The following is a 15,576-nucleotide window of genomic DNA, read 5'->3' as shown; positions in this document are numbered from 1 at the left end:
GATCCAGATGAAACGGGAATCGTTTGTATACAAACTTTTGTAATAGCATGATGAATGAACTTGGCCCGGTGTTGTTCCTATGTACGCCTCTGTCTCTGTTTGACCTGCGGCTGTCAACAGATGGCGCTGTGGAGCTTTGGGAGACGTCAACAACGAACGGAATTATATTTATTTAAAAATAATAATAATAATAATACGCTTTTAGAATACATTAAATCTACTCTGTAGTTTGTAATAGTTGTGATGCGTTCTTAATTATTTTAAATAAAAATTAAACGATCCGGTGACGCAAATGTTTTGCGATGTCCATGACGTCATAACCAAGCGACTTGTCATGCTGCGCTCATTTTGACATTCCGAATGAAAAGGATAGATATACTGGGAAAAATAAAATGTTTCAGTACATATTTAACGCTCAAATTATTTGACATACAACTTGCTTATCTTACATTTTGAACTGCAAACGAAGGTAAAGTTTTTTGACGTTTCTTTTAGTTAACTTTACTGTAACACTCTGGCCAGGTTAAAGGTGTTTTATATATATATAAAATAAAAATAATGATTATTATTATTATTATTATTATTATAACTATTGATTAGTGGTCTACAGGCGTTTTGTTAGTTTTAAATTGATATTTTCGAACAATATTATCCACATTTTTGTGCTTTATTATAATACTAATAGTCTTAAGTATTATTTTAAAGAGATTTGCAGAATATGCAGAACATAAAAAGGTGAAATATAACATAAATGACATACAATTTATGTGTCAAGAGCAAGAAAGACGTAAAGTGTATAATACATAGAAGGTTATTTTGTATATCATCCAATAAAAATAATAAAGGACACAAAAAAAACTAATCTTAAATCATAAACAAGCAATGAACCAAACCTGCATATTAAAATCATTATGCCATGCTTGCAACAATTGCTTTAGTTCGAGACATGCAAAAACAAAAGCAGGATGTTTTCTACAAAAAAAAAAAAAAAAAAAAAACTACAAAAACAGGATATGTCTGCAAAACTGGAAAAAAAGGATTTTGCTTTTGTGTGCAGTCATTGCTGAGACCTTGATGTTTTTTTTTTGTTTTTTATCAGAGGTTTACCCATAATGATGTGGCCGAAGTTTACCAGGTTGACAACCATTGTGAATCTACGGATATGTCACTATGGCAACCTAACAACACTGATACCTCACATCAGAAGTGTCTCTCAGGGCTCCTCCTACCTGGACACCAGGACTCACAGCATCCGGCCTCTCTGCTGCCGGTCACCCCTCTTAGCTGGCCATGCCTCCATCACACCGACCCTGGGGCTGGAGCCCAGAAGAACTATAACCACAGACCGACCGAGCTGGTATGAGAGTGTTGCAGACTCTACCCCCGTGTACCTCACAGAGCAGCTCCTTGTGTCCACTCAACAGATGACGGGTCTGCCGTGGTGGGCCAGCATCATGTGCACGACGCTGGCCCTGCGTACCGCCATCACTCTCCCCCTGGGGATCTATCAGTCCATCATCATTGCAAAGGTCTTGCTAGAAGTTGTTGTAATTATTGTACATTTATATGTACATTTAAGTTGTGTAAATTGTTAGCTTTGGTGTTGTTGTTGTTTTAGCTATCTACTATATACAACCATTCAAAAGTTTGGGGTCAGTAAGCATCATTATTTCCCTTTTTGTTTTCCATTACTCCTACGATTGACATCTCTTCGGTGTTATTTGAGTTCCAGTTTTTTTCCATGTATTGTTGCGTTTTTGTATATTAATCAGCTATAACAAGTGACAAAACATTTAAAGCATCTCTGCATCACATTAATGTGTATTCAATTTATGAATATTTTAAATTTTATAAATGGTCTGGGTGGGCCAGGAATGGAGGTTTGCCTTTTGAATGGCTGATTGATGGCTGAAAACATTTGCCACGATTTGTCAAGGTTGCAACATGAGAGTGTTGGTTTCTGACATGTTTTAATGTGAACTGTCGAGTAAACAGCCCCTTCTCATGTGAATTTGTTTACAGTATGTACGGCACATCTTGGAGGTCAGCAGATATCACAGAGTAAACACTGGAGATCATGTGCCTTATTAAGAGTCTCTCTATCGGCCACTCTTCCAAGCCGTGGGATGTTTCTCTTGCCAAGAAGGAGGATTGAAAGAGAAAAAGAATGTGCCTCCCCTCACAGTGTGAGAACATTAGCTGTAGTGTGTAAACCGATGTTTTGAAATCTAAACACAAGCAGAGATGTGGAGAAATCAATTGACCTTTTTAAATCGAGTTTCTCATGTGTAGCCACTGAAAATATTTTGTAATTTGTTAAGCTGAGTCAAAACACTGGTCCATCCAGGCCGTTTTTATGTTTTGAGTCCCAGTGGCAGTGGATTACTGTTTTAATAGGCGAGGGACTTTGTATCTTTTGGAAAGACTTGAAAAGGACTTCTGGCTGGAAAAGAGTAACCCTTGTCCCCTTTTGCCCCAGCTAGGTTGAAGCTCTGCAGAAGGAGATAGCTGTGTTGGCTCGCCAGTTACGCTTTGAGATCTCTGTTAAAGCCAAAGAGAAGGGCTGGTCAGAGAAAACATGCAGGTAGGAAAGAATTGTTTTCATGTCATCTGCAGTGTCTTGGGTTAAAGTCTTAAAAAGCCCATACTAAAGGTCTCAGAAAAAAAGGAATTTAATTAATCTGCAAAAAAATAAAATAATAATAATAAACATTATTTTAAATTTAATTTAAAATATTTTTAGATATTTATTAAAGGTATGATTTTTTACCTTTTTTTTTCTTGACAAGTTTTACAAGTAATCAAGATTTTTGATTAAAACAAGTAAACTTTATTTGCCATTGGGATAAGAAAATATTAAATATTTTTAAATGTGAGATTATTTTTTTATATATATTTATTGTAAAACTTTATTTTTAAACTTAAATATAATTAATTATATTGTTAAATATTAAACATTTATGCAATAATAAAAAACAGTTCTAATATCTAACTATGCAATTGTGCTTCTCCATTAATTTTTTTATTTTTTTTTTAAAGATGTTTAGATATTTTTACTGAACAAGATTCATTTTCCTCACACAGACATGGTCTGAAAAAAAAAGTACAATGTAGTTCGTCATCTACACTTAAACTAAACTAAATTTATGTCAGCCACTTGGTACATTACAATAATTGCATCCACAGGTTCCATTTCAAGAAGAACCTGAAACGAATCGTGTCTGAGCTTTATGTTCGGGATAACTGCCACCCATTCAAGGCCAGTTTGCTGATCTGGGTCCAGCTGCCCATGTGGGTTTGTCTCTCACTGGCCTTGCGTAATCTCAGCCTGGGAATGGGACATGTTCCCCTTGGTGAGTTGCATTCATCAGTCAGTTGTTCCACATATGTTCTTTTGTTGTTTGTATTTAGCAATGCCACCCTATAATCACCTGCAGGGAGGCTTTTAATGAACTCCCATACATATTTCTGTACATTCATCAGCATCAGATGCAGGTTTGGCAACAGGTGGCGCTCTGTGGTTCCCTGACCTCACTCTCCCAGACTCTACCTGGATCGTGCCAGTTTCTCTTGGCCTCATCAATTTGCTTATCACAGAGGTGAGGCAGTTCTCCAGATTTGGACTTACAACATCATATTAATGTAATTTAAAATCAATCTAACATTAAGTTTGATTTCTCCTAGCTTTTGAAACTTGACTAAGAAAGCAATCCACTCTTTATATAGTCAAAACAATGAATATACAGTGGGGTTCTAATTTCTAATTAATTAATTACAAAGTATATTCTCAGTAAATTATATAATTAATTTAATAATTCATTGTATTTATTTATTTGTTTGATTTTGTTTATTTTGTCTGAATTGTTAAATAACAACATAATTATAAAAATCCATAATAATATAAAATAAATTACTCTTACATTTATATATTTGGCAGACACAGCATTCAATCATCGGTTTCATCATTCTTTGTGGATTGAATCCATGACCTTGGCATTGCAAGTTCCTACTGTTTGAGCAGCATTAATATTATTATTATTAATATAAAATTATTTGCCTATTTCTAATCTATTATAATGTTATTTTTATTTATTTTTGTTTTAAAAATACAATATTACAGTATTACTTGTTTTTGACCGGTTTTACGAGATCTTATAATTCACCAATTAATGTTTTTCATAATTCTCCAATCTATTTTTCCAGATATTCGCCCTCAGACAGCTAGAGCCTTCAAAGTTTCAAAAGTTTGTGACTAACTTCATTAGAGGAATTTCTCTGGTGATGATTCCTATAGCCGCCACAGTCCCGTCTGTAAGTGTCCCGCCCCTCAGCAACTCCGTTCAAACATTATCTGCTGTATCTGTGTACAGTAACTTTACATTACGTGAAGGTCTGGACAGGTTTCAACTTGTATGACATGAATAAATATCACTCACGTTTCCAAGTGCTTTTCAAAAGACCGCAGTGGTACATGTTTTCTGTACCTTCACAGATATACCCCTTATTGCACATAGCTCTGACTCTTTTGATCTTGTGACAAAAGGGGGCATCAGGAGGTTTGTGTTTTTGAAGCATAGTTAGAATAGTTACAAAGGGCTGAGAAGTTGTACAGCTTTTCTGTGGTATCTTCAGCAGATGTACAAATCGATGTCTTGTGCTTATCTAGCAGTCCTTGACGTATTTGTGTTGTGTCTCCATTCATTTTTATGTAGGAGCAGTAGATAAGTTGAGAATGCTTCACAAAAACAGCACTCTGAATTTAAAAATTCATATTACTCATTCATATTCATATTAGAAATTTTAATGACTCCTGGTGATTTCTATTCTTTTTTTTTTCCTTAATTCCTAGTCCATGTCTCTGTACTGGCTCTGCTCAAGTTGTGTTGGCCTGGCACATAACCTGCTCCTGAGATCCCCTCGCTTCCGGGGCGTCTGTCGGATCCCTCCAACACGTTCAGACTCTGAAACGCCATACAAGGACATTGCAGCTGCATTTGCAGCCAAATACATCAAATAGATGGATGTGGACGTGGCAAATTAGATCATCAGCTACTGAACGGAACGAGTGGATGCCTGTGAATATAGTGGGAATTCATCCAACATGACACTGTAACCAGAAGAATATGGCAGAACAAATGCAAGTCAGATGTGTTTATTAAAATCTGCTTTGTAGTAAAATGTAAGGATAATGTTAAAATGAAAGTTAATAGTGAAAAAAGGAACAAGTCTGCAATTTTTGCTAAGGCCAACATTACTTGTTCACACTTTGGCTTACGATTCTGTCCTGGTAGAAACAAATGTCAAATTCTTTAGAGGAAAAAAGTGTAAGGGTTGTTATAAAATAGTTTTTTAAATATCTTTGTGTAGGTGTGCAATGTATACACTACCTTTCAAAAGTTTTTTTTAATGTTTTTGAAAGAAGTCACTTAAGCTCAACAAGGCTGTCTTTATTTAATCAAAAATACATTGAAAACAGTATTATCTCTACGATCAACTTTGCTTTTGGGAAATGCAGCCTTGGCCTCTTTTGACTTGGGACACTTGCGACCATTTAGAAAACCCTCGCAACCACCAAAAACTTCTAATCCATTAGTGAACACGTTTGCACAAATAAAATAAAAATAAAAAAAACAACTTTCCATGGTATCCGTAAATTATGCCAACAAAAACAGAACTATGCCAAAAATGAAGGATATGTTTACTTGTGCTATTTTAAGTTTATGGTCCAGCTGGGCGGGGTCTTGTATCTCCATCCCAAAGCAGAAAGGAGCAGCAGACTCTAAACCAGCCTGAGACCCTTCACACCTCACCATGATCTGCTTTCTGTTATTAACTCTGTCTGCTGTGGTGTCCGCGGGCCGGCTGCCCCGCAGCTGCGGCACCTGCGACCCGAGTAAGTGCGCGCCTCTGCCGGCCGAGGGCTGCTCCTCCGGGACGCTGCTGGACGCGTGCGGCTGCTGCGAGCTCTGCGCGTCCGGGGTGGGAGAGCCGTGCGGGGGACGCGGAGCCTCAGCCAAGCGCTGCGTGTCCGGACTCGAGTGCGTCAAGAGCGACAAAGACAAGAAGAGTAAATCAGGGGTCTGCGTGTGCAAGAGCAACTATCCCGTGTGCGGCACTGACGGCGTGAACTATAAAAGCGGCTGTGAGCTGAAAGAAGCAAGTCTGAAAGCAGTGAAGGAGAAAAAACCCGAGATTAAGATTCAGAACAAGGGCAAATGCGCTCAAGGTGAGATGCCTCAAACACAGTAAGACCGTCTCTGTATCTAGCAGTCAACACTATAATAACTTAAATAAGTAATATGTTTAGATTAAATAAAGGTGATTAATAGTGCATGTAGGCTGCAATATATCATGAACGTTAGATTTAATATATTAAACGGAATATTACACACATATAGCCTAGGTGTGTGTGATATTCCGGTTAATAAATCATACTAAGGGGTAAACTGTCACAATGAAGCCTGTGACTAGGAATTCAGTTGAAGGCATTTTGTATTAATGTAATGCAATGGAATTCAGAATTTACAATTTTTGAGTGTGATTAAAGTTTTGGGGCCAATGTATTAATATTGTAAGTACAATATGTTGCTTCATCTTTGACAAATAACCAAACCAGGCACAAAACATTATGTGCCTGCAGTTTTATAATTTATATTTATAATGGCTCACTGTTTGAATTTAGATTGACTGTTTATGTTGCAAGAATATTTCGTGTTTTGAAGTGTTCCTAACCACCCGCAGCCATTTAAAGGTCAGTTTTTTATTTCATCCAATGTAGAATTTAACCATGATGATCACAAGGCTCAAAGTGTATGTGCAAAGAAATCCAATGCTGGTTTATTTGCACAGCTGCGTCAACAACTACTTAGATAATTTTTTTGCTTGTTAATTCCCTGCATCATGCAATCACTTACATGATTCAGCAGTCATGTGCTTGTGTTTGGGTGTCTTTTCTCCCAGAGCGCTCATACACTGACCCGTCCTGTACTTTGTGTGTGAACATTTCATTTGTCCCAGGGACAGATACCTTGAAAGTGTGTTAAGGCTAAAAACGGAACAGGCCAGAGGCCATTGTTTTCATACAGGGTGGTAACATTCCGCTATCCCTGAATAGAGATGTCTGAAATTCCAGCCTCTCGGGTAGATTTTCAATTTTGAAAAGGGAGATCAAGCTTGATCAAATAGCAGTGTCTCGTTTAGCAGAACACACAGACAGACTGTTGCTTTAAAGCAAAGTCAGACTGCATGAATCAGTGAACCTGTGTATAATTCATTACAACAGCATTTTGGCATGGGATTAAAACAGCCAGAGGATTCTGTATGCCTCTCCAGTAGAGCTTTCTCTGACCTCTGGCTTCTGCTAATCAACCCAACAAGTTGACAATATGACAGAACTCAGTAGGAGTGAAATACTCAGAGCTGAAACACTCCTCAACTACAACCCTGATAGCACACGTACATCTCGGAGACGCCTATTTTGCATTTAGAGTGTTTGCTCATCTGCAATACGTCTGTAGAATGTTTCCTTTTAGATGTCAAATAGACGTCTATTAGATGTCTTTAAGATGTTTATGATTTAGAATGTATGTAAAACGGACATCTGAAAGACGTCTGTCAGACGTTTGTAGACAGCAGATGCTTTCCAGATCAAGAAATCTTTAACAGACATCTTGCAGACGTACGTGTGCTATCTGGGAAGGTATCAGTATGTCAGGTAAACATGTTTTGTTACCTTTACTACCTTTTGTTATCTTTTCTAAAGTAACAAGTGTATGTGGGCTTCAACAATATAGGGGTGAATTTAGGTAAACTGGAACACTTTTTGCCACGAGAAATGTCCCAGTTAACCTGAATTACCAAGTTGTGTATCATACTTGGAGATATGGCATTCATATTTTAGTTTTGATGGTATATAAATGAACATGTGATTCGATTTATATAGATTAGTTTTACTTTATTATTTTATCATTTCAATTCTTATGCTAAGAAAATAATAGTCGATTACAATGAGCAATAAGCAACAAGACACTGCAAAACTATTTTGTAAATAATAATAATCTCTGAGATAATTTTTTTTCAATGTATGATACACTAGATAGCACCAGTTGCGTTCGTATAAAAACTTGAGACCAGTGATTGATACATTGATAAATATTAGGAAATAAATAAAGACTTATGAATGCTGCGACTGATGAATCAGACTAGCCTATTACAGAGAGCCCCATACTTAAAATCATAAATTTGATATAACATTTCGCATGTCAAACTTGTAAAATGGTAAAATTTAAATTCAGTCATCATTTACTTACCCTCTTACGGAAGTCTTAAGAGGCCATGGATTATGATTATTTTTCTTGGTTTTCTCGTGATCTCAACATCGACGACAGCACACATACATCACAGAGACGTCTATTTGATGTCTACATACATCTTCAAGATGTCTTTTTTTAGAGTGTTTTCTCATGTGCAAAACGTCTATAGGACGTTTCCTATCAGACGTCAAATAAACATTTAGAATTTTTATGATTTAGAATGTATGTAAAACTGACATCTTAAAGACATCAGTCAGATGTTTGTACACAGCAGATGCTTTCCACATGAAGTGATCTTTAACGGACATCTTGCAGACATACATGTGCAATTTCTTTATCACGACTTAATTATCTTGTGATCTTAATATAACAAAAGTTTTCTCATTATCACAGCTTAATTATCTCGTGATCTCGATGTGACAAAAGTTGTTTTCTCATTATCAAGACTTATCTCGTGATCTAGACATAAAAGATTACTCAATAACACGACTCAGTATTTTCTTGTGATCTCAACATAATGAAAGTTGTCTTATCACAACATAATTATCTTGTGATCTCGACATAAAAGTTTTCTCATAATCACGACTCCATATTTTCTTGTGATGGCAACATAGCGAAAGTTTTCTCATTATCACGACTTAATTATCTCTTAATTATTCCTTTGGACTATAGACCTATTAGATTTTTGAGTTTAACAACTCAGTCATAATGGTTGAGTGAATTTTTAATCTAATCCTCAAAGTTTACCATTCAATGCAACTTTGAATATACCACACACGTCGTATGGACTACTTTTAAGGTGCATTTACGATGCTTTTATATCTTTTATATGCTACAGCTCAAAGCAGAGAGGATGCCCACATATCAATACAGCTGTGACATCAGTTCCAGCTCATTGTGAGGAATTTGTCAATGCTATTAAAGAAGCCCTTATAGACTGTCTAGCTAGCAATGTCAAAGAAAGGTGGAAGCATATTCATGAAGTCATCTACGTGTCCACCTTGGACATCTTTGGAAAGAGGGAAAGAAAGAGCCAAGACTGGTTCCAGGCGGAAATGACTGTTCTTGAGCCGGCTATCAGTGCAAAAAGAGAAGCGTTGCTTATCTATAAGAAAGAGGCTTCACTGAAAGCTCTTAAAGTGTTTAGGAAGGCTAGAAATGACCCAACGGATTGCTTGTATATGTGCCAATGATTTCTGGCTGAACATCTGCAAGAGCATTCAACTCTCTGCTGACTGTGGCAACATCCGCTCAATGTATGAGGGAATGAAGAAGGCTTTCGGTCCAAGCATCATCAAGGTATCACCCCTTAAATCCGTTTCGGGGTGACATCATAACCGATCATGGGGAGCAGTTGAAAAGATGGGCAGAGCATTATCGGGAACTCTACTCAAAAGAGACCGTGGTTACTGATGCAACGATTGAGAACAACAATTTTTATAATATGAAGGTATATCAAATCTGCATACTGAAGCATGGACTGTATATTCCCACCAGGAACACAGACTCAATGTCACCCATCTTCACAGTCTAAGATGGAGTCTGGGCATTTCCTGGTAGGACCACATCTTTAATAAAAATGTGTATTGGACTGTACATTCACAGCAGGCACTGTAACTCAGCAAATGTACAGAGGCCCCATGGTGCAGTTTCCATTGTCTTACGAGACAGAAGGATGCCGACGACAACGATATATATTTTTTGAAGCCAGTCACTATTCTATACTAATCATACTAATTCATAATTCTATTTGTTTAAAGAAGGAAAAGTCATACGGACCCTTGTGTCAGTTTTGGAAAGAACCTTTTCAGTTTTGAGTAAACTATTCCTTTAAGTGACTACACACTTAACACTAGAAGCAATGAAACAGCTGTTGTCTGTATTACAGTCCGCCCATCAGTGCAGTGTGCATACTCTGTCCCAGAATTCCTTACTCAACCAGGCATGAGGGAAACCCACATGCTGATAACTTAAGCATGGCATGCTTATTATATTATAATATGCAACTAGAATGCATCTTCTAAATAATTTTGTTTCTTTTGTGTTCCGTGCAGCACCAGTTATTGTAACAGCTCCAGGAGAGGTCTGGAACGTGACTGGCTCACAGGTCTTCCTTAGTTGTGAAGCCACCGGGATACCCACACCTGTGCTCACATGGAGAAAGGTAAAGAACAGATTTCAATTACTCTATCGATATTGCTTTTGCAAGTAGTTAACGTCTGAGCTGATACGTTTTCATGTATCAGGTCCTAAAGCACAGACACAAAACCCATATGGAAAAGAGGGAAGGATGTGTTTGTGCATACAGTACAGCTCCAGCTATGCCAAAGGATGTCCACTGCTATGAATAACAGCACAGAAACAATAGCACCACAAACAAGGGAGGGATCAGAGCAGGAAGCACTTTATCAAGCATGTCATCAGCTATCACATTTTTCTATTTTAGAACTAAAGGAGATAGGCTTTCTCCTTAAAGACAGAATCAAAGAATTCCACGGGACTGGGCACTGCTTTGTACTGCTTTAGAGTAGGTCACTAATATGAACTGCTACAGCGGATGACTGGATACACAAATGACTAATGGTGTCCTTATTAACCTCTCTCAGAAAAAAAGAGGTCCTTATTAACCTCTCTCAGAAAATCTGAAACCCTGGGAAATATTAATCTTTAAAACTACTTATAGCGTCTTATGAGATTAGAGAAGGAGATTAAAAAGTTTAAGTAGTAAAAGACAAAGTCTGGAAGACAGGCTTGAGAAAGAGCGAGGGGAGTATTTTCTAAAGTTAGAGAAATTTGCATAATTTGCAAATAATAAAAATAATAATCTTTAATTTCTTTTACTTATAAGTTAATACTGCCATTACATTAAATAATAACAGCAACAGCGACAATAAAAATAATAAGAACAATTATAAATATAGTTAATAAATTAAAAATAATTATTAGATCATTATATATATATATATATATATATATATATATATATATATATATATATATATATATATATATATAGCAAATTGATACTGAACACTAGAAAAAAAATTCAACACTCACTCTACAAACATATATGTAACTTTTCTTTAAAAACAATAAAATTTCTGCCAAATTCAAAGCCTTCATCAGACATTAAGTGATTCTCAAACCGATATTCAGATAATAAAATATCCAAGGAAAATGTGTATTTCCTTAGAAATATGCAAAATAGAGGCATTTCCATAGCCTTACTGTAACTTCAGTAATATGCTTATGTTTACCTCACCCTATATGGAAAAATACATAGAAAAAACAATTTTCTGCCAGGACATTTTATGGACATTTCTTTTAACCCTAAAACATAGAATAAATGCAATGCGTATTAAAAAACATGGAAACACCTGTGAAAAATCAACATGGAAGATTCCTTCCTGTTTACAGACAATTTTTAATGTAGCATTGCCATAAATGCTCATGACCTCAAAGGAATTCAGATGGCTGTTATTTATCGAACTACACACAGAGAAAAACTCAAAAACTATCTTTAATAATCTGTGTGAATGAAAGTTCTTTCTGTAGAGTCTTGTGAAACTTAATCACGCATAACCAACGTCACCACAGAACAAACAAGCTTTAATATGCTGCAAAATCATGTGCTAGGGATTTATATGTTGAAATTTGTTTTGAATGAACCCATGCAGTATAAAAGTAAAAGATCTTTATGAGTGTTGTGATTCTCATAGGTTTCTAATAGCAAAGAAAAGACTCTTCCACTCCCTGGAGACAAAGACAACCTGGCCGTCCAGACCCGCGGGGGTCCGGAAAAGCATGAGGCTACTGGCTGGGTGCTAGTAAGTGTGTTTTAACTAAATATACACTCTTTTGTTTATTTATCATTCCGCGCATAACTATTACAAGCTTTCTGCTGTAAGTTATGAGTGTTATTTATTGCGCAACAAAACCGTTACAGCATTTTTTGTTGGCAGTGCTGCTCTGAAGGCTCTCTAGGCTCATCTCAGGTTGCATTCGTTTGGAGTTCTCTGCACTTATCAAAACATTGAAAACTGATTCAGTGAAAACGACGGTTGATGGCCATCTGTTGCAGATATCTCCACTTACCAAGGATGAGGAGGGCTCCTACGAGTGTCACGCCAGCAACATTCAGGGCGAAGCATCGGCTGTGGGTACCATTCACGTGGTGGATTCCATCAATGACATTCCTTCCCAGAAGGGTGAGTGAGTGCAGTTGAACGGTGGTTGACTGATGTACAATAAATCAGTCCATTTGCACCTACTTCATGCTTTAGGATACATAAAAGACCTGCATTAGTAGAAAATGTAGAAATGTATGTGTGCATCACATGGCTGTGTAGAACGTGTCCCATCATGCCAAGCTGTTTTCTTGGCCACCATCACCTGCCAGTTCCCTGTGAGCAAGATTTTTGAATTGACAAGAGTTTCTACTGTTGCAATTTTGTGAGGAACATACCCTAGTTTCAGTCCTTTAAAATTTTGCTTCACTAAGGCATGATCAAAAATTCCAGCAGATGAGATTGAATGATTTCTGAAAAAGCCTGCTAGCTAATTTTCATTTAATCACCATTATGTTGTTCCAAACCTGGATGACTTTCTTTTTTCTATGTATAGCAGAATGTCCAAGCTGCTGTTTCCCATGCATTGGAATCATTGTGATGACAGTTTTATAATAAAAATAAAATATAAGCAAAAATTAGAAACGTTTCCTTGAGAACTAACTGAAATAAAACAAGGTGAAGATGTAATAAGATGCAAAATTTTTAGTTCTATTAGGGACAGAGAAGGCTAAATAGAAGCAAAAAAAGAAAAATGTTTCTTTGGAACTACCTTAAGTAAAATAAGTTTAAGTAAAAAAAAAAAATGACAAGTGTCAGTTCTTTTAGGAACTGAAAAAATGTAAACAAAAATATGAAATAATAATAATAATAAAAATGATAAAAGCACATAAAAATGACTAAACCTAAAACTAAAACTGAAAATATATAAAAATAATAATAATATTAATAAATGCTAAAATACATAAATAATACAAAATTAAAAGTTTAAAGGGATAGTTTACCCAAACATAAAACTTCTGTCATCATTCACTCACACTTAAGTTATTCCAAACCTGTATCTTTCAACAGAAACCTATCTTCCATAAAACAGTTGACGGTGACCATTGATTTCCATGGGAAAAAACAAACAAACAAAAACAAACAAACAAACAAACAAAAAATACTATGTAAGTGAATGGCTACCATCAACTGTTTGGTTACCAACATAATTCAAAATATCTTCTTTTGAACTCAATAACTTTTACTTGTGAGTAAATGATGACAGAACATTAATTATTGGGTGAACTATACCTTTAAATCTCAACTGGTTCCTCACATATGATTTGGAATATAGCACACAAGTTACATGAACTACTTTTATGATTATTTTGGAGCAGAATTTTAGTTTTTAGGTGTTATTTATCTAATGTCAAATACCTTTGTTTGACTGTATAACACAATATTCATTTTTGTGCAGCAAACTAAAAGCAAACAAAAAAAACTAAGACTTCATTGTCATTGGTGCCTCTTGTCTGTTTGTATGCAGGGAGAGATGCTGAGCTGTAAGAGGACATGGCCTCTGACTGAGATGCTGAAACACTACACCTGTGCACTGATGACAAGCATCTAGCGCAATCACTGCTCTCTCACACCGCCTGAACCACAAACAGCAGCTCGCACATGGGCACTTTATTCTATAGAAGCTTTTCAGAGACACTCACAAAAATCCAAATATACACTTTACCTCACTCTTCAATTAGTCTGCCCACATAACTTCAATACTGTAAAGCACCAACCGGCCATCATATCATTCACTCTCGCATGCATGTGAAGGCACTCAAATATCTCATCTTCACTTATCATATGCATGTTTTGCTTCGCTTTATTTTTCAAGATGTTTTTGATAATACAAATTATACTCATTCCTTTAGGTTTTTTTTTTTTTTTTTTTTTTGGTTGATGTCTGTGGTGCTGAAAAACAGTTATTTTGAGCGTCAACTATTTGTGCACAATTTGTGTTTTTAGACTTTTAGCTGTTCCTCCAAGGTTCAGTCAAAACAAAAAGCTGAAGACTACTTAATCTTAATCAGGGTTTCTCAAGTGTTTTACTATAATGGGCCAAAAATCATACTTAATTGAAAACCATGGGCCTTAAGTAAATGTTGCATTATATCCAACTAGATTTTATTCAAATTTTAAAGAAAAGGAAAAAAAATCATTTTTAAAAAAAGAAACAAATTTAAATAAATACAAAAGTTAAATTACTAATTAAAATATGCATCAATGGTATGTTTTATTTTTTACCTATTTGAGACCAAATTTGGCCTGCAGGCCCTGGTTTGAACATCTCTGAGCTGAATAAAGAGAATATTGTCATGTGAAAGCTAACAAAATTAGACTTTTTTTTTTTTAGTAAATGCCATGACAATTAAGGCCAGGACACACCAAGCCAACGGTCGGGCTAGTTTGTTTGGTGTGTTCCACTCGTCGGGCTCACGTCGGCGGTAGTTTGCCCGATTCAACATGTTGAATAGGCATCGGGGCCGTCTGCGAGAGTGAGAGCTCTGATTGGATGTTCAGTTTAGCGAACGAGTCAGTGCCCGAGAAAGTGATGTTATGTGATCTTTCCCAAACATTCTTATATGCTAATGTTTTCATAACATGAGCCACTTAAAATGATTCAAGTTATCAACATTACTGATATTCATGTTAAGCAAGCACTGCTTTGTTTTGTATATCTTTGTTTCGGTTTCTCCTTTTGAATGACAAATATATACTATTGATAACTCCTGATATAGACAGTTAATTCCTCTCACTCATGCGCAGAACACACATTAGTTTGCCATCGGCTGTAGTTTTGCGGTGTGTTCGAGCGCAGCTTTTTGGTCCGACGCTGCCGACGCGAGATGACAACCCTGTCGGCTTTCGTCGCCGCTAGTAGTTTGAAGTCAGCTTGGTGTGTCCCGGCCTTTACACTAAACAAGTCACAAATACTGTAGTTCAGAGGACGTTTTAGTTTAATTTTCTGGGTGTTAAGAATGAATACTTTACATTGGTTCCTAAATTACAGTAGAATTAAGTTTTGTCCTATAAAAGTCTGAGAATCTAATGCATCTGTTTATGTTTTGATATTTGTATAACACTAATGAATAAAGATGCACTTGAAGAGGCATACAGTGTGTTGTCTGTGCGGAAAAACTAAGAAATCATGTCTT

General features: G+C 36.3%; 2 protein-coding genes across 3 annotated transcripts; both read left to right on the top strand.

Moving 5' to 3' along the window:
- Positions 1-312: 312 nt before the first annotated feature.
- Positions 313-5,642, top strand: LOC109046465 (cytochrome c oxidase assembly protein COX18, mitochondrial). Of its 2 annotated transcripts, none has more exons than XM_042769951.1 (7): positions 313-469; positions 1,102-1,529; positions 2,484-2,584; positions 3,187-3,353; positions 3,484-3,599; positions 4,204-4,311; positions 4,850-5,642. In XM_042769951.1, exons 2-7 carry the CDS (start codon positions 1,113-1,115, stop codon positions 5,015-5,017), a joined length of 1,077 nt encoding a protein of 358 aa, XP_042625885.1. In that variant the 5' UTR covers positions 313-469; positions 1,102-1,112; the 3' UTR covers positions 5,018-5,642. The 2 variants fall into 2 exon arrangements, with proteins under 2 accessions (XP_042625885.1, XP_042625886.1); XM_042769952.1 differs by lacking the exon at positions 313-469 and adding an exon at positions 2,023-2,186 and having other exon boundaries at positions 1,397-1,529.
- Positions 5,643-5,740: 98 nt separating this feature from the next.
- LOC109046464 (insulin-like growth factor-binding protein 7) lies at positions 5,741-15,533 on the top strand. The gene is made up of 5 exons (XM_019064210.2): positions 5,741-6,226; positions 10,367-10,476; positions 12,032-12,139; positions 12,394-12,520; positions 13,908-15,533. The coding sequence occupies exons 1-5, from the start codon at positions 5,812-5,814 to the stop codon at positions 13,925-13,927; spliced, it is 780 nt and encodes a 259-aa protein (XP_018919755.1). The 5' UTR covers positions 5,741-5,811; the 3' UTR covers positions 13,928-15,533.
- Positions 15,534-15,576: the final 43 nt, after the last annotated feature.

Source organism: Cyprinus carpio, chromosome A14 (assembly GCF_018340385.1).
Source record: "Cyprinus carpio isolate SPL01 chromosome A14, ASM1834038v1, whole genome shotgun sequence".
In the NCBI taxonomy this organism is placed as follows: Eukaryota; Metazoa; Chordata; class Actinopteri; order Cypriniformes; family Cyprinidae; genus Cyprinus; species Cyprinus carpio.
The sequence above is the reverse complement of the archived record's forward strand: the minus strand, read 5'-3'. Positions and strand labels throughout refer to the sequence as shown.

Coding starts and splice junctions, on each gene's coding strand:
- LOC109046464 (XM_019064210.2), top strand. CDS start 5,812: ATGATCTGCTTTCTGTTATTAACTCTGTCTGCTGTGGTGTCCGCGGGC. Junction 10,477..12,031: donor CTGTGCTCACATGGAGAAAG/GTAAAGAACAGA, acceptor TGATTCTCATAG/GTTTCTAATAGCAAAGAAAA. Junction 12,140..12,393: donor AGGCTACTGGCTGGGTGCTA/GTAAGTGTGTTT, acceptor CATCTGTTGCAG/ATATCTCCACTTACCAAGGA.
- LOC109046465 (XM_042769951.1), top strand. CDS start 1,113: ATGATGTGGCCGAAGTTTACCAGGTTGACAACCATTGTGAATCTACGG. Junction 1,530..2,483: donor AGTCCATCATCATTGCAAAG/GTCTTGCTAGAA, acceptor TGCCCCAGCTAG/GTTGAAGCTCTGCAGAAGGA. Junction 2,585..3,186: donor TGGTCAGAGAAAACATGCAG/GTAGGAAAGAAT, acceptor TTGCATCCACAG/GTTCCATTTCAAGAAGAACC.